The sequence below is a fragment of the Tupaia chinensis genome, unplaced genomic scaffold, assembly GCF_000334495.1.
Source record: "Tupaia chinensis unplaced genomic scaffold, TupChi_1.0 Scaffold139767_1, whole genome shotgun sequence".
Taxonomy (NCBI): domain Eukaryota; kingdom Metazoa; phylum Chordata; class Mammalia; order Scandentia; family Tupaiidae; genus Tupaia; species Tupaia belangeri.
In genome coordinates this window covers 1,307,132-1,325,788 of record NW_006199647.1, presented here as the reverse complement: position 1 = coordinate 1,325,788, position 18,657 = coordinate 1,307,132, and the positions used below count along the sequence as shown (strand labels likewise).

At 55.6% G+C, this 18,657-nt stretch overlaps 1 protein-coding gene across 1 annotated transcript in view; it reads right to left on the bottom strand.

The window, feature by feature from the left end:
• The window catches only part of EGF (epidermal growth factor), a 59,336-nt gene that overhangs the window by 8,996 nt on the left and 31,683 nt on the right, over window positions 1–18,657 (bottom strand). Inside the window, exons 15-22 of the mRNA XM_027765827.1 lie at window positions 15,804–15,908; window positions 14,716–14,939; window positions 11,152–11,319; window positions 10,363–10,509; window positions 10,056–10,222; window positions 8,916–9,339; window positions 3,335–3,457; window positions 1,863–2,007 (exon numbers count right to left, since the gene is read on the bottom strand). Of these exons, the coding sequence (XP_027621628.1) occupies window positions 1,863–2,007; window positions 3,335–3,457; window positions 8,916–9,339; window positions 10,056–10,222; window positions 10,363–10,509; window positions 11,152–11,319; window positions 14,716–14,939; window positions 15,804–15,908 (1,503 nt within the window). The remainder of the gene's footprint in view (window positions 1–1,862; window positions 2,008–3,334; window positions 3,458–8,915; window positions 9,340–10,055; window positions 10,223–10,362; window positions 10,510–11,151; window positions 11,320–14,715; window positions 14,940–15,803; window positions 15,909–18,657) is intronic.

Sequence of the window (18,657 nt, the reverse complement as noted above, 5' to 3'; positions counted from 1 at the left end):
AGCGGTTCTCAGCCGGAGTTCAAGCACCCCTCACAATCCAGGACACTCACTGCTGTAACCGCGTGAGTGGGGTGGTCAGAAAGAAACTGGACAGCTGAAAACCATATGATTCTTAGCATGGAGATGAAAACTAACTATTGTAGGCACTGGCTTTATCTCAGGAGAAAATGCCAGCATGGGGGCCAGCAGGTGGCATGGTGACTAAGGTGCTGGACTCCCACAGGACCGACTGCAGTGCGAGCCCCGGACACGGCAGACTGGAAACCACACGGGTGCATGTACATGTGTGCCCGAGGACCCAGAGGACAATGAGAAGGCATTGCAGCGTGGCCTCCCTGCCTCCAGGGTGGTTTCTCACTTTCCCTCTGTCTGGCCGGCACGCACACCCTACGGCAAAAACCTAAACAAACAAAAAAACAGAAAGAAAGACCGACAGACAGACAGAGAGAAAGGAAGCGACGGCATGTAAGTGCAATGCAGGGGCGCTCCTGCTAGAACGGAGTCACTGCAGTGGCGTGAACGAGCGACTCCCTGCTCTGTCAGGCCGACGTAATGGACAACGCAAGGCCGTCTACCCTCGCCGAGTATAGCTTATGCTCCTGCTAACATTTCTGCTCGTTATGGATGAAATCATAAAATCCCCTAAGCCGTCAGCATCTGTGAACAGTTCACCCTCCTTCTCAGAGAAGGCCACCAGGGAGCCAGGAGTCCAGTCGAGCACTGCCCAGTTCCAGTTCCCGCCTGCTGCCTGAACACGACTACTAACTCAAAGCAAAGCTGGGCACAGAACTAGATGTTCGAGTTTGAGTTTCCCGAAAGGTCCTGGGGAAAGCGTTTGTGTGGGCACAGTGGTGGTGGCCCGTGGGTTTTCCTCAAACCTCCTTTCAGGCCGACCCTCTGCCCCCTGGGAGACCTCCATGGGACCAAAGAGAGACAAGGCAGTGGCCACAGCCCCACAGCTGTGACTGGACACAGCGGAGAAGCCAACCAACGGGAGGTGAAGAGGTGGTGGGGCCAGGGACACCAAACTCCGCAGGGAGTCCCTCCCTGGGTGGCCGGTGTCCGGTGCAGCCCGAGTGCCCACCGCGTACGTAAGCTGCCCGCAGAGGATGGTATGCCAACGCGTGCAGACGCCGGGCGAGCAGTGGCAATGCTGTACCGGCTTTTTAATTTGTATTCGTTTTGATTGTAGTACTGCTATTGTTATTGTTTTTAATTGCCAGAGGCCACAAGTGCTTGCCTAAGAGAGACAGAGAGTAGAGAGCGTGAGGGAGAAGCACGGCCTGGCGGGGCGTGGCCGTACCACAGTCCCTTCACCTCCATGTCTGTCGGTCAGGACTGGGGAGGTGCACACCCTGCCTGGGGCTTCTCGAGCCACCGGGCTGGGATCGGCTCCCTGAACCACGAGGCCATGAGGCTGGCCCTGATTGTGGGGTTTTACTGTTGTTTTCCTGAATATTTTCAACCCGAGATGACTTGAGTCCACAGATGCGGAACTCATGCACGCCTGGGCCCACTGTGCCTGGCCAGAACACGCGTGGGTTGGCTGCTGCGGGAGACCGGGTGGGCAGGACGACACCTGTCAGTGTCGGCGATCCAGCCCCATCTCCTGTTCTCTCGGGGACCCGAGTCTTTCTACGGACATGAGTTTAACCCCTAGGCCACACCCGCAGTGACACCGGTTACCCAAGTATCACAGGAGGGGAAGTCACCGAGTCCTGGTCCAGTGACCCTGGGGGCGGGGACGGCAGGCCAGGAGGGGGCCGCGCAGCCTCCGTGCACACGTGCAAGAATCAGGTGCATGGCGCCACCAGGGTGCAAGGTCCGGCGCAGGGGCGACCGCCGTGGGGTGGCGCACTTACTTGCAGGCGTAGCTGCCCAGCACCGCGATGTACCTGCACACGCCGCCGTGGAGGCAGTACCCCTCATATTCCGGGGGACACTCGGGGTAGCTACTTCTGACGGGGTGGCGGCCGTCTTCCCGGAGGCCGGAGGGCGGCGTAGAATCTAGAAGGACCAAAGATTGACTTTATTTCCTCTGGCAGGACCGTCTCGGGGACAGAGGACAGCATGCACTGCAGCCAGCGCTCACTTTCCCAGCCAGACCCTCGGCCTCCCTGCCTGCCACCAACCGCTCTGCCCTGCCTCGGTTTGTGTTCTGAGTCGTGAGAGGGAGGGTGTGACGCCTGCCAGAAAGAGCGAGCAGGAGAGCGAGCAAGTGCCCATGGGTGTGGTCACGCCGCACCCCTTCTGCATGTCTCCATGGTGGGGACTCAGGGCACGCAGGTGCATGCCCGCCATGTTTCTCCAGCCTCAGGGACAGGGATTCCAACAGCGGTCAGCATCTGGGATGCAGCTCCCTGTGCACAGGGCTTACCTGCCACGCGACAGGCTGGCCTGGCCGTTCTTCCGCCTCTCTGAGCAGTCCGCTGTAGGGCGCATGGGAGGCAGTGAGAGAGCGGCCCAGCCTACACCTGCCTATGACTTCAGAGTCGCCGGTCGCCTCACAAAGGCAAGTCGGCCGTCCGCCGTGCGGAGGGACAGCAGAGCACGCGCCGTCCACCGTCCCGGTGCTCATGGCTGGGGGGCCCTCCCAGGAGACCCTCCCTGACCAGCCCCTAGCCACGCCAGCAGGAAATGCTCCCGCGGATGCCAAAGCGGCCAATTCAGTCTCACTGAACGGCTCCTGGTAAGAAGACCTCGGGGTGTCCCTGACTACATAAACCCCCTCACTTCCCTTTCCCTGTAGGCAGAGCGAGTTACTCAAGGAAAAAGGACATGCAAAATCACAGAGACCACGCAGCTGTGGGCCTCTCCTCTCGGGCGTTCTCGGCCTGCAGAGTGACGAGGACTGCTGCAGCCCAGAGGGCGCCGAGGCCCGGGGACTGGCTGTCCCCCTGGATGCGGATGGGAAGAGGCACTGCTGTGTGAGAAGGTTCAGGAAGCTGTGTCTGCCCATGTGAGTGATTAAAGGGATAGCGGAGAGGCCTGGAGCTCCGATCCAGATAGACGAAGACTGGTTTTTAAAGTCATCTCCTAAAAACCCTTGGGAAGGATTCAGTGCAGAGTCCAGACGTCCCCCTCCCGCGCAGGAGGAATCCACATCTGGATGGGAGAGCCCGAGAGCCGCCGAGCGCCACCCTGCCCACCCGAGCCAGCTGGGCTACAAGCAGGGCTGGCCCACATGCCGTCACTGGGAGTGTCGCCCACGCCAGTCTCAGCCTGCCTCCAGCTCGACTGAGCTGGATGGGGTCTAGAACCTGCCGCAAATGCACTTAGAGCCCACCTGGCTGAGCCCAGGCCCTCCTCTCGGGCTAGACCACAGGCCACCTACCAGGGAGATTTCTTCCAGCTCCCGGGGGACTGCCGGCCGGGGAGCAGCGGTGGCCGCCCTCCGCACCTGCACAGCCGGCGGCCTCTTCGCAGCGGTGCACCCCCGGCTGGCACGCCTCAGTATCTGCCAGAAAAGAGGGAGGGGACGTGGGGTGCGGAGCAAGAACGGGGAGCCCCACAGTCTGCAAGGAGAGCCCTCCACCTGCCATCAGCCTGGTGTCCTGAAAGCCGCGAGCGTGTTTGGGCTGGCTGCTCCTGTGACACGGGGCGGGGCTGGGTCCCTGGGCTGCAGGCCGCATGGGGCAGTCAGCCGACAGAACTCGGACTCTGCCTCCTGCTTGGAAGTCAGAGATTGCTCACGACCCAGCAAACACTTAGAAGCTCAGATCTGAAGACCACGCTGACGCGGCAGACAGACATTGCATCCACACTCGTTATGACAGATACATTGTCGCTTTTCTTGACATAAACGTGAACTGTGCAAAGAAGTCGTCACCTTTTTCATCCTTAGGAACGCTCACCCTGACGCCGAGGTCTCTCCTCCCTCTGAGTTTCACATTACTCAAGAACAGCCTAGGGCCAGCCCACGGCCTCACGGTGAAGAGCCCTGGACCCACACAGCCCGCTGCGGCTCAGTGTTCTCCACTGGCAGCTTGGGACCCTCTCTCTGGCTTATGCGTGTGCCTGAAACCCCCACAGGACGGAGGAGCAGGGTGGAAGAGACGGAGGATCGGGGCATCCTCCCTTCCCCTCTCTCTGTCTCTGGCAAGCACACACCCTCTCTGCATTAAAAAGAATAGGGGCCAATTAAATATATATCACATTGAACTGCTAATCTGAAGTGCCCAAAGTGACTCTTTTCAACTGACCTCCTTGGATACTCTCAGGGAACTGTCACCTTGAAAGAACGAGGGCTTTTTCAAACGTCAAAGACATGACCTTGGCCACTCTCGGTAACACTAGAGGACCCGCTTGTGTGCCAGGCGAGACAGAGAGGGGCAGAGGGGACAGCCCGCCATTGCCAGGCCGAGGGCTCCGTGCCGGCCAGACAGGAAGGCCGTGACTACCGCCACGTGTCCGCCCTGGGAAGCGGCAGGTCAGGTCAGAGCGAGAGCCCGGAGTCGCAGGGCAGGCGTCCATGGGAGGGTACCACCTGGCTCTCAGATGCAACAACCGGGGTCTGTCTGCGGCGCCTGGGAGCCGCTCAGTGAGTGCTGGCCTTCCTCCTGACCGGGGACATGTCGGGCCGAGGGTCACGCAGAGCCCGTCCGAGGAAGGCCTGAGTGACCATGCAGACACAGGGGCAGGCAGGATGGGCATCTCCCCACTTTAACCCGAGGGGAGCAGCTGCTGTGTCTCTTATCAGGGCACCCGCCCTCAGGCTGAAAAGGTGTTGGTGTTTTCAGAAGTAGGAAAACACTCAAGGAGCACCGTAAAGCCCTTCGAGACTTTGACAAGCCCTTCGGGGCCCAGCGAGGCTCTGGTAGGCCTTTGCCTGTGCAGCCGTGCAGTATATCGCTAGCAGTAGGGCCAGCCTGCATGGACAGTGTCTGGACCGGAGGGCTGGTGGCTCCGAGCCCCACCCAGCAGACCTGGCGCTCTCCAGGTGGGACACTGGCCCAGCCTCCTGCCGGCCCGGAGGACGGGGCTGCGGCTGACCACACCGCCAGAGTTTACCTGCCTCTCTCTCAGTGCTCATGCACGCTAGCTACCAAGAATTATTTTCTTAAATTTGTTTCAACTGAAAAAATCTACCGGAAGTAAGCTGGCTCAATTTTTTTTCACTTTATTTTCTTTCTTAAATTTTGCCAGAGGGTGCGTGCACTTGCTAGAGAGAGAGACAGAGAGAAAGAGAGAGACAGAGAGACAAAGAGAGAGCACCCAGTACGGGGAATGGGCATGCACACACGCATGCCCAGCATGCTTCTAAGCTGCCAGGTCTGGGACTTGAACTATGCAATCAGCCCTGTGGGATCCAGTCACCTTAACTGCCATGGCACAGGCTGGTCTGGTTCAGATTTCAAAAGGCTTATTGCTTATTTGAAAACCCTCAACCATGTGACATACAAATGGAGCCCTTCTATTTCTGTGTCCCAAACCCCTTCTGACATGTAGCAAGGCGGCCTGTGCACCAGCCTGGCGGAGCCCACTGGGAGAGATTTATTGTCGATTAGCTCGTAATATGCTTCGGACATCCCAGAATACGTATGTGGCCAGGAGTGTGTATTAGTGGGGTCTGTGCAGGGACTTGCAAGCCTCAGTCATGAAACGTGCAAAGAACGCTGGGTGGGTCCCTCCCTGTCATGCCTCCTGAAATGCAAAACGCCCCAGGGGACAGCTGCACGTGAGCCACAGACAAGCTCCCTGGTGTGTGAGTGAACTACGCACATGTACGATCATGCTCCGGAGGCCACCTCCCCCCACTTTCTGGAGTTGGGGGGTCTGGCCTACCACAGCAGGATGTGAACTGTCACCTGTCTACCCCTGGTAAGTCCGCTCCTCCAGCACGGGGTGGGGGGAAGAGGCCTCTGCCTCCCCACAGCTGAGGAAGCCTCAGGCCGTGGGAAGGCGGACCCTAGACCCTGGAGCTGGATCAGCGTCTGCTACCTGAGGGGGCGGCTCTCCAGGGGACACAGGCCTTCCATCTCTGTCTCCCCAGCTCAGAGATGGGAACGCTCAGACTCAGTTTGGTTCTGCTCCCCCCGAAGATGAGCTCTGAAACTGCAGGCCGCTCAGCGGAGGTGAGAGGGACCCAGCTACACAGGACGTTTGGAGTCGCTCGCAGAACTACCTAAATCAGCCTATGATTCGGGGTTTCTGGGCGGCTCGCAAACCCTGAAGCTGCGTCACTAATGAGAAGCCATGGTTACGTGGTCCAAGAAGGAATGGGCTAGCACCAAAGTTTCGTTTGTTTTTTCCTTTGTTTTGTTTTGTTTTGTTTTGTTTTGTTTGCTTTTGTTTTTGCCAAAAAAGCACACACGCTCCCCAGGGAGAGACAGAGGGAGAGGAGAAATCGCCCCGATGTGCAGGGCCCCTTCCCCTCCGTCTCCCCTCCCTCAGGATTTGGGGCCTGCACGCGTGGGTGCCGGTGCGTCTCTCCAGCCACCACGCCCGGGATCAGAGCTGTGCCATCCACAGGTGGGATCCATACCCGAGTCTCGTCCCGAGACGGCTTCTGCCGGGCCTATTTGCCGGGACTGTTACAAAGGCCAGATGAGAATGTGCCTTTTTCTAAAACCCTTTGAAAACTTAAAACAACATGCACAAAAGCAGGTGACCTGAAGAAGAGGACTGCGACGGCCTAGACAAGAGCGCGGCTTCCCTGCCACAGGAGGCTCGGGGTCCTGTTAGGGTTACTCCTCACTCCAAAGTACCCGCCGGAAGGTCGAATGTAGAGAAGAGTGCACGCGGAACTAACTATACCGCACTCCAGGTGTGCCAGGTGTGGGGAAGGGGCAGTGCCAGGTCGTAAGACAGCAGTAGCAGGTAGCCTCACCTGGCCAGAGGTCAAAGAAAGGCTTCCTGGGCAAGAGCCCAAACAAGTGTGTGGGCCTTGGAGGGTCAGAGCCCACAGAGGCCGGAGGACAGCACGGACCTGTCCTAGACCAGCTAGCACAGTGGAAGCAGCCCCAGAGGCCAAGGACAGGGGCCGTGAGCCCCTTCACAGGCTGGCGAGATGTCTAAGGGCCAGTCCATGCAGGGGCCAACAGGCCACCTGAAGAGTTTAGATCTGAGGGGCCAGCCAGAGGTGTAGACGTCCAAAGGGATTTCTGTGACGCTACCCAAGTGGGAAGGCCCTGGGCGTGCCCACAGACCTCCCTGAGTACACAGGCGTGTCCGTGCCCATGGTCTGGGCTGGCTGCGGCTGGGTGGACGGCAGCTTCAAGCCCTGTGAAGGGGCCATCGGCTTACCCCCGCATGCAAGAAATAAATGAATTTTAAAATATTGAGATTTTATTCTCAAATCCTAATGTGGCACTTTCAAACATGTTTTAGCCACAGACATGTCAGTGGCATAAAATCACACTCAGAAATTGAATTAAGACTTCTTAGCCAACCTAGGTAGAATGAAGACAGGCTGGACAGACCGGAGCACAGCCCGGTACACAAAGCTGAGGTTTTGCACCCAAACAACCATTGCCACCTGCTCCACACCAGGCAGAGAACCGTCTCCAGGCACGGAGCCAAACGCCGTCTGTTGCATACGTATTTATAGTCCTTGGCCTCACTGTCATCGCCCCGTTCCCAGCCACGAGCCCGATTTACCATCTAGCATGAGCGTAGCCTGTGAAGCCTTCAGACACTGGTCTTTCGAAATGCGCTCTGTGAACCTCTAGGGGTCCTGGCGGTTCTGAAAGGGCTCCGACCGCTAATATCAACCCACAGGGTGTCACCCCCCAGACTGTGTCATAAGGTGGTGACCTGGCCGCTGGGACTGTCCTCAGCTCAGAGTGGCATCCCATCTCAGCAACATACTCCCCATGTCACTGAGTTTTCCTGCTGGCGCTGTGTCCCAGGACTGCAAATGCCATTGCCGCCATAGCACAGTGCCCGGGACTGCTGAGTTTTCCTGCTGGCGCTGTGTCCCAGGCCTCAAACCCCCTTCCCCGCCATAGCACAGTGCCCGGGACTGCAAATGCCATTGCCGCCGTAGCCCGGTGCCTGGGACTGCAAATGCCATTGCCGCCGTAGCCCGGTGCCCGGGACTGCGCATCTGAGCACAGCAACGGCCCCGCCAGCATTCCAAGAAGCTTTAGTGAAGTCACTAACTTGTATCTTAGTCTCGGTTTTTGCAACTGTAAAACGGTGCATTATCATAATGGTCAAATTAGAATGTATTTAACGTGCCTGGTAAACTCTAAATATTGATACAAGTGTGAATTGTTACTGTTACTAACAATATGCATCTTGCTGTTTATAGTTTTCCAGAATCCACATGGACGAGGTGGACTGAAAGGTCCCTGTACACCTACAGAGGAATGCAGTCCCGGGAAGCTGGGGGAAAGGCTTCCTCACAGGGCGTTTCCAGACTTTGTCTTCGACTCCAGGTACCTTGTTAAAATGTTACTCAGTGATACAAACAGAGCGGTCCAAAGTCGAGCTGATGGAAGGCAGTGACCCGGACTCAAGGCCTGAGCCCCTGGCCTCTCGGGCACACACTGAACAGATGATCTGGAATCTGGTGACGGATGCACAACACGGAAGAAAGTTCTAGTTCTTTCTGCTTATGGACCTCCCACAGCAGTCCGAACAACCCACTGCGTTTGCTTACCTACTCTCAGGGCTCAGAGAGGGTCGGCCAGGCCGCCCTAGGGGCACGCGGGCGGGGACACGCTGGAGTCCACTCTGTCCTGTCCTCACCCGGGTTTCCGAGTTACTTTCCCCAGGAACATGTTGTTCAAAGGCTCTCACCGTGAGCAGGTAGGGCCGGCCTGATGGGGCGCCTTCTCAGGCTGCCGTAGGAGGGGGCCCCGACAACACTCAGGTATGTTCAGTCCAGCCTTGGGGAGACCGAGCCAATGCCCAGGAATCCCGGGGCTGACAATGGCTAGGACCACGATGCGGGACCCCCTTATACTTACCTGGCAGGACCTCAGCCACCAGTGTGCTCCCAGACTTGATGACACTTTCCGGGGACAAGCTGGCCCTGGGTGAGGTGTCCGAGGGTGGCTCCGGGTTCCCTGCAGCAGTGTCGCCACCTGGTGGAGGGTAGCAGCTGTGGTCAGCTAGCCTTTCTGCTCCTCCAGCTGAGCTGTCCGCTGCGAGCTGAGGCTCATCCTCCCAGTAAGAGGATGGGGAAACTGGCAGGGTCGCAGTGACACAGAAACTCCAGCCGGGGGCAGGCAGCGGTGCAACAGCCACCTGGGGAAGGAATCCCCCTCCCCACACGCTGGGCACGTGCCGGTCAGGGCAGCGAGGGCAGCGCGAGGACGCTGTGGGGCCCTCGTCCCCGCCGGCTTTCCACCTGTCTCTCTCAAGACATAAATAAACAGAGCATGCACCCCACTAGCCCACACTGTGCGGTCTCACCCCGTGCACGTGACAGTTTGGGAGCGAGAAGAGACAGCTGCACGCCGCCTAAGGAGCAGTGTCCCTGCGACAATGGCCTCCAGAGGCGAGGCGTGAGGCCCCAGGACACCCCAGCACCCGGTCTGCAGCAGCTGTTCCAGGACACATAACAAACGCTCCCCGACCAGCCGGCACCGACACCAACGCCCCGAGCCCCAGCCACATTCCCAGCAGCCCAAGATCCCTAGAGGAGAAGGGAGAAGGGACTGCAGCGTGGCCATCCCCCCTGGGGGTGATATCTCGCTTTCTGTCTCTCTGTCTCTGTCTTTCTCTCCAAAAAAACAAAAAGAAGAAACGTCCGCTCTGATCCACAGATAATCTGTGACCTACCCTATTCACACACCTCCCAGACAGACGTGACTTTTAAAAGCACTTGACGTCTCAGTTTTCATTGGTTATTTTCAGTAAAGAGCCGGGCAGAGCTGAACCCAAATGCGCCCACGTTTGGACACAGAGCAAAGGAGACGGTGTCATTGGGGCGCAGCACACGCCGCCACCCTGTCATCCTCCCGCTTCACGCTCAGTTGTAAAAATGGGGCTCACAATCCTCGGCCACGCTTCACACCCCACATGACACCCCGAAGTCAGTTTCACAGGGGACATTGGTTTTCACTAAAGCCCCGCCATGCAGTCGGGGGATTATACACCTCTACCTCGAAGACTGGGGACTTGAAGCTTGGAAGTGAGGTGCCTGTCATGGCTGGCAGGCGATCCTGAGGCGGCTTTCTCCAGCGGGATGCACTCAGCGGTGAGTGGGGGAGGGCACGGGGCCCACGCTGAGCGATGGAGGCGTGGGGGTTAGTCTGTAACAGGAGCCCGGCTCTCAGGGCAGGGCGGGCACATGGGCCCGGCACCCACAACCACAGTTGAGATTGGAAAACCACATGGTTTTCCACGCGGGTGCTGGGGTGGACGAGCCTGCCATGAGCCGAGGGAAGTGACTTAGAATGGCTGGGTTACCGGACACCAGATGGCCACTCAGAGCCAGGCACGACCTCCCGTCCGGGGCGGTCACGAAGCCTCCACGACAGGAGCACCGCGCAGCTCCGAAGCTCTCTTGGCAGAAGTGCGCGCAGCCGCCATTCTGGTGTAGGCAGGGGTCTGCCCCTGCGGAGAAGGGGCGCGTCTCAGCGGGTTTGGAGCAGGACGGATGCCATCCATGCAAACCCGTCCACAGCCTTGGGGCAGAGACTCGACCTATCTAAGCAAGAGTGTGTCATGAGCCACTTCCGAAGAGGCCCGCAAGGAGCCCCAACTGGGGCCAAGTCCAGAATGTCGGGCCTGGAGACTTTGCACCAAGTTGCGGGTACTTCGCTGGAGAAGCGTCAGTCCACGGGGACTCCCGTGTCCTGACCCACCTCCCGTGTCCTGACCCATGATCTCACCCACTGGACCACGAGCAACTCCGAGAGGAGCTGGTCCCTCACACCTCGTCCTACCCCCTCTGTGCTCCGGGGGTGGGGAGGCCCCCAAGGGCAGGCAGGAGCTTGCAAGGCCGCGACCCGCTACCCGTGGAGCCTGGAGCCAGAGGGTCTTTCAAACGTAGCAGGTAGGTCAGAGCCGCCAGAGGAGAGTGCCGACTGGAGGGACGCGGGCCAGATGACCCAGCCAGCACTCCTCTTAGTTTAAACAGAGCCACGTGGTAAACGTCTATGCAGACGGGAGAAAGCCGAACACGCCCCACCCGCCCCCGCTCCTCGCGATGGACCAGGTGGCCGGCCAGGGAGAGGCTGGCCTCCGTCTGCATACCTGGCTTTGCCAGAGGGTGGACCACGACCAGCGCCGAGGGCTGCTGCATGCTGCCTCGGAGTCGCACCCTGTCACCACCCGTCCTCTTGTGCACCCTGGTCACCGAGGACGTGGCCCAGTCTGAGAACCACACGTAATCCTCGAACACCGCGACAGCAAAGGGGTGACCTGGAAGGGTTCGAATCCATCAGCCATTCGAATCTGTCTCCATGGCCAGGCAGGGGAGGACCACGCCCGAGGTGTGTGGCCACAGAGCCCGCCCATCCTTGCAGCTGCTCCACGGGGCAGGAGCCCCTGCCCGACACCATGTGGGAGAGAGTCCCACGGCCAGGGGACCAGTCTCAGAACACAGCCTGGGGACTCGTGGCCCCACAGAGCCCAGCCGCCCAGTGCTTGCAGAGCAGAGAACATGGCGACTGTCCCCAGGGCACCAACAGGAACCCGAGCTGGGCGTGAGCGGCTCAGATGGCACTGGGAGGCGGTGCGCTCCCTGCCAGGCTCCTTCTGCACTGGCGGCAACGGGCAGTAGGCCAACTCACGGCTCATCGCAGGGGGTTTTAAAAATCTGAAGTAATCAGGGAAGAGCCTCCCCAAACCCCATCACCACCAACGTCCCCCCTGCGTATCTAATATTAGTCCAAGAACCTGCAGCCTGGGTGCCCCCCATGGCTGTCAGTGCCCCCCATGGCTATAGGCCCCCCATGGCTGTCAGTGCCCCCCACAGCTGTCGGCCCCCCTCTGAGCCCTCGTATCCAAGTTATACTTTCGCATTTACTTGGATGGTTTCCTGTCTTTTATTTTGAAGTTTTATTTTTAAATTCTGTCAGAGGGTGTGTGAGCTTGCTAGAGAAAGCCAGAGAGACAGAAAAAGACAGAAAGTGAGAAGGCATCCCCATGAAGAATGGGCACCCCTCAATCACTTCCCTCCATCTCCCCCTCCTTCCGGGATTTTGGACACTCATGCACACGTGCCCAGTGAGTCTTCCAAGCTGCCAGGTCCAGGACCCGAAGCACACAGTCTGCCATTTGGGATCCGGGCATATGGACCCACCACCACGCCACAGGCTGGCCCTGTATTCTCCTTCAGTGACTAGGCCCGGCTTCACAGGGCCCACGTTCGTTTTACTCTTCACTCTTCTCCACCTCCGGGAATGAGTAGCAAATCCTGGGTCGGCACTGGCAGCTGAAGGCCAGCACCGAGCACAAGGTCTGCGCTCATTCTAATAGCAAACTCATCATCGCAACAATAACAGACGCAACCAAGTCATTCTAAAATCACTCACTCAATCAAAAACAAAAGAGGATTTACGGCTTGAGAAACACCAGGTGCATGTGCATCTGTGCCCAAAATCGCACAAGGAGAGATGGAGGAGGAGCGATTGCGATGACCGTAGCCACGTACCCACGTACCCACGCACCCATGCACCCACGTGAGCTTTCTCGCCTTTGCCCCCCCAAGCGCACAGCTCTCTGGCAAATTCTTTTTTTTTCTTTTCTTTTCTTTCTTTCTTTTTTTGTTTTTGTTTTTGTTTTTATTATCATCATAATCTTCTTTATGTTACATTGGATTACATATAACTTTACAGTGTGTTACATTGTTTTTTCAAAAGGGAATGCCATGCATGTCAGTCAGTACACAGACATTAATCTCCCCACTTCAACATTCAATATCTTTTCTATGTTTTCCCCAATCAGTATTTTTATTATTCTCTCTGGCAAATTCTTAAAAAAGAAAAAGAATTTAGGAAATGTGTAAAATTAAATTACATCAAATTAAGTTGTGCTTAGCTTGGTCTATTTAACGTATAATACTAATCTAGAAATGCGTCACCTCTAAAACCAAAGAGATGGGGCAAAGTAAGTTCATGATGCCAATGGTCTGTTTGTGAGCTTCTTCCTGAGAGGACGAGCCCTGTTCCCGGTCTCCCTGACCAGGCGGTTCTCAGTCTCTGGAACAGCCTCCGCCCCTCCTTGGCCCTCCTCACAGGTCCTCCCAGGTGTGAACCTCCTAATCCTCCATTCCACTTTTAAATGGCAGGGTCTCCTAGGTGGTTGGGAAAGTCGTGATGCGTTTTTCTAAGTTTTTCTACGCAAAAGTGCATCGTGACTTCCCGGAGGGCCGGTAGCTCAGGCCCTGACTAGCCACGAGTGCCTCCTACCTGCCTGACTCCCTCCACACCCCAGTCCCGCCCGCCCGGTTACCAGCAGGTGCCCTGGGATGCTGTCCTACCACCCGCACTCTCTGCTCTAGAACAGCCACTGGCTCCATCCTTGCAGAGCGACAGCGCTCAGCCCACATGCCCAGCACGAGCGTGCAGAACCGGATCCTGCAGCGTCACAGCCTGTCCCGCCTCGCCACCACGCAGACGCCCTCCAGACCTCCCTGAGCCTCACTGCCCCCATGCTGCTCGTAAGCTGGTCACCTGCATCTCCTTTAAATGGCAGAAGTTACACTATCTTGAGGCTATTTATGAGACTGTGTGACACCCCATGCGAAGTCTGGAAATACAGCAGAGGAAACTGTGTTAACGTTTGCAGGTGTTAGGAGTTGGCATTCATTAACACCTGAGTGGGCTATTGTCACTGCTGGAAAATGACACTTTCTCAAACACAAGAAGCTCAAAGCTAGACCCGAAGATTAGAGAAGCTGCACATTTCATTCTGAGGAAGTCTTAAAAAGGAGAGTGATTACCCAGCGCTGTGTGTGTCCACTACTCCAGGGTCAGCGCCGTCCTCACAGCCAGCAACTCCCAGAGGGGCTGCCCGGGCTGTTCCTTCTGTGCCACACGGTTAAAAGTGTGTGTGTGGGTGTGTGTGTGTGTGTGAGTGTGTCGGTATGTGTCAGTGTGTGCATTGTGTGAATGTGTCAGTGCGTGTGTCAGTGTGTGTGTATTGTGTGAATATGTGTGTCAGTATGTGTGTGAGTGCATGTGTGTGAGTGCATGTGTGTGAGTGTGTGTCAGTGTGTGTGTCCGTGTGTGCATTGTGTGAATGTGTGTGTCAGTATGTGTGTGAGTGCATGTGTGTGTGTGTGCATTGTGTGAATGTGTGTGTGTCAGTGTGTGTGTCAATGTGTGTGTATTGCGTGAATATGTGTGTCGGTATGTGTGTGTGAGTGCATGTGTGTGAGTGTGTGTGTCTGTGTGTATTGTGTGAATGTGTGTCAATGTGTGAGTGTGTGTGTCAGTATATGTGTGCATGAGTGTGTGTGAGCTTGTGTCAGTGTGTGAGTGCGTGTGTGTGTGTGTCCGTGTCTGAGTCCGTGTGTGAGTGTGTGAGTGTGTGTGTCAGTGTGTGAGTGTGTGTGAGTGCATGTGTGTGCGTGTGTGTCCGTGTGTGTGTCCGTGTATGTATTGTGTGAATGTGTCGGTGTGTGTCAGTATGTGAGTGTGTGTGTGTGTGTGCGTGTGTGTGTCCGTGTATGTATTGTGTGAATGTGTGTGTCAGTGTGTGTCAGTATGTGAGTGTGTGTGAGTGTGTGTGTGTGTGTGTGCGTGTGTGAGTGTGCGCTGTACGGCCCTCATCAGCCCAGCCAAAACGACGGCAGCACGTCTGTAGCCTCACCTGCGTGGATCCGGGCCAGGGTCCGGCGCTGGGAGCCGTCCAGGTTGGCGGCTTCGACCACAGACCTGCCGGCGTCGCACCAGTACAGCTGGTGGGTCAGGAGGTCGATGGCGATCCCGCCGGGCTGGGCCAGGCCGGAGCTGGCGATCACCGCCCGGCCGAAGCCTTGCAGGGAACAGCTTTCGATTCGTGGCTTAGGCCCTGAGTCGGTCCAGAACAATCTCCTTCAAAGGAGGAAGCACACGACTAGTAAGCTGTGCGCACGCCCACACGCCCTCCCGCTCCCGCGCAGACACGCCCGCACACACTGCATTACTCCAGGAGAGGCAGCGTGTGCCGAGGAGAGCAGGGTGACGTGGGTGACGTGCACGCGGCGACGTGGCAGGAGGGCAGGGCCCGGTGCTGCGGTTCCCGGCACGCCCGCCCTCCCAGTGGCTCATCCGAAGCCCACAGCCCACCACTGGCACGCTTTGTGAGGTCAGCCCGGCACGTCCTTCCTCTGACCCACTCAGAGATGGCCACCGTCCCGTTCAGATCCCCCGTCGTGCTGCTGGCTCCGCATGGATGACCAACGACTACCCGTATGTTCTCCCCCGCAGGCCGCCACGAATAAAGTAAGGCTGGTGTTTGCCTTTGCTTATTATCAACCAGGAAGGAGTCTGTGTTCTTAATCCTGCAACCCTAAACCAAAGTGTCACCAACTCCTAATTAATAAGGTCTTCTCATGGCTCCCAATTTCTCCTTCCTCTTATGTAAACTCATACAATTATTTTTCTAAATACAATCTGAGTCTTACTGTCCGAATATTCTTCTCTGCTCAATAAACTACAACGCTGATTGTTGAAGAAAATGAGGAGCTTAAACCTAACTGCGAATGGCAGGGACGTTAGCACTCGAGAATGGGGCATGGCAGGACTTTGTAAACGAGGCGTGCGAGCCGGCCACACCACTCCTGAGGACCCGAGCAGACCACCCGACTGCTTCGGGGTCCAGCCCACAGAGCACCGGAGGGCGTGAGGGAAACCCTGTGCCTCAGTCCTGGCGCCCTCCTGCTCCCCAGAGAGGCGCGAGTTCTCCCCGACACCTACTTGGCCACTGGGTGCACGGCGATGCCTCGCGGCTGAGAGACGCGGTCCTGGACCAGCACTCTGCGGTGCTTTCCGTTCAGGTCACTCCCTTCGAGGCGCGCATTCCTGGAGCGTGCGATAGAGGGCCATGAGGCAGTGGGTGGCAGAGAGGCACCCCGCTCCCTGGCCTGAGGGGTACAGACGGGCACCTGAACCGCCTCCACCTCTGCTTCACACACTCGCACACACACTCGTACACACACTCCCACACCTACACACTGGTATACACACACTTATACGCACACATTCGTATACACACACACGAGTGTGTGTGAGTGCGTACACACACACACTCGTACACACACACACTTGTACACACATGCACAAACACACACTCGTAAACATACACACTAGCACACCTTCACACACACGTACACACACATGTGCACACTCATAAACAAACACTTGTAAACACAGGCTCACACTTGTACACACGCGCGCACATGTACACACATGTACACACTCGTGCACATACATGCACTCATACACTCATACACATACACTTGCACACACTTGTACACACATTTGTACATATCTACAAACATGCACACACACTTGTACACATACACACTTGCACACATGCACGAACACACATGCACGCACATACACACAGTGGTAAACACATACTTGTACACACATACATTCACACTTATACATATACACACTCGAGTGGTAAACACATACTTGTACACACATACACACACACTTATACATATACACACTCATATACACACATGCACACACATGTACACACACTAGTACAGGTACACACTCGCACACAAGCACTTGTACACACACTCGTGCACACTCATACACACTCACATGCACACATACACACGTATGCTCACTCGTAGACACATACATACACACTCACGCACACTCGTACACATACACACTCGTACACTCGTGCACGTGTACACACATATGCACACATGCGTACACATACACACACAAATCAGCATCGAGGCCACAGATTCTTTTTTTTTTAGTTCTCTGGTCAAACTGAAATAAATAAATGAATAAATAAAGTTAAATAAAATAATTTTAAAAAAAAGAGAGAAACACTTTCAAAAGTAGAAGTTGAAGGCAACGATTAAGATTTCAGGTAAAATTGTTTAATAAATAGAAGCAATCCAGCAAAGATTACAAAAAACACTAGCATATCTAATTATATGGAAGATATAAGAATATTCTTAATTCTTTAAAAAGTTAAAGTCTTATTTGTACCTGTTTTGAGATCAGTTTTCTAAAGGAGGAGGTGGCACAGGAATGCAGCAGAGTTCAAGTGCGGAATTCATTTGTTGAGGATTAAATATTTTCCAACTGTACAAAAAATGAAATGAAAAACTGTGAAATATTGAGATAATATTCTCAAGAATGTAAAACAGAACTTTTCTATGACTTTAACTTCTGAAATGTTACAATGATTTCTCTGTTTCTGTCTCTCCCTCCCTCTCTTTCTCTCTCTCTCTCTCACACACACACTCGTACACACACACACTTGTACACACATGCACAAACACACACTCGTAAACATACACACTAGCACACCTTCACACACACGTACACACACATGTGCACACTCATAAACAAACACTTGTAAACACAGGCTCACACTTGTACACACGCGCGCACATGTACACACATGTACACACTCGTGCACATACATGCACTCATACACTCATACACATACACTTGCACACACTTGTACACACATTTGTACATATCTACAAACATGCACACACACTTGTACACATACACACTTGCACACATGCACGAACACACATGCACGCACATACACACAGTGGTAAACACATACTTGTACACACATACATTCACACTTATACATATACACACTCGTATACACACATGTACACACATGTACACACACTAGTACAGGTACACACTCGCACACAAGCACTTGTACACACACTCGTGCACACTCATACACACTCACATGCACACATACACACGTATGCTCACTCGTAGACACATACATACACACTCACGCACACTCGTACACATACACACTCGTACACTCGTGCACGTGTACACACATATGCACACATGCGTACACATACACACACAAATCAGCATCGAGGCCACAGATTCTTTTTTTTTTAGTCTGTCAGAGGAGTGTACTTGCCAGAGAGACGCAGAGAGAGGGAGGAGTGAAAGCACACCCGAAGGGCATGGTCGCCCGCAACCTCTTCTCCTTTACTCTCCACCCCACTGGAACTTGGGGCACCCAGGCCCCTGTGCCCAGTGAGTTTTCGAGTCACTGGAGCTGGGACTCGAACTGTGGTCGACATGTGGAATCTGATCCTTTTGACCATTAGACCATGGGGCTTGCCCAATTCAATTTTTTTTAACAGTCTTTTCATTAGCATCAGTAGCTACCCCAGGCAGTAAGAACTCCCGGCATCGGGGTAAGAGGGAGGGCCCGTGTGAAGGCTGGGGCGGCCCATCTGCTTCTCCTCAGCCTCAACCTCTGGTGGAAGCCAGAGGCCGGGGTGCAGTCAGCCCAAGGGTCGAGACCACAGGCAGAGGGACAGCACACCTGAAAGGCCACAGGGAGAGCCAGCACAGGGCAGCCGGGGATTCACGCCGGCTCGGTTGTCCCCACCGGGACTGGGGCAGACAGTGGCCCTGAGCTCTCTGCATCTCTGCACTTCATCTGTTTCTCCCGTTTATTTGTTGAAGGAATCTTTATGATCAAATATTCACCGAGCATCTTCCGTGTGCCAGGCACTGGCCTAAACTTCAGAAATGCAGAGGACGAGCCCAGCCCATCCTTCCAGAACTCAGGGTTCAG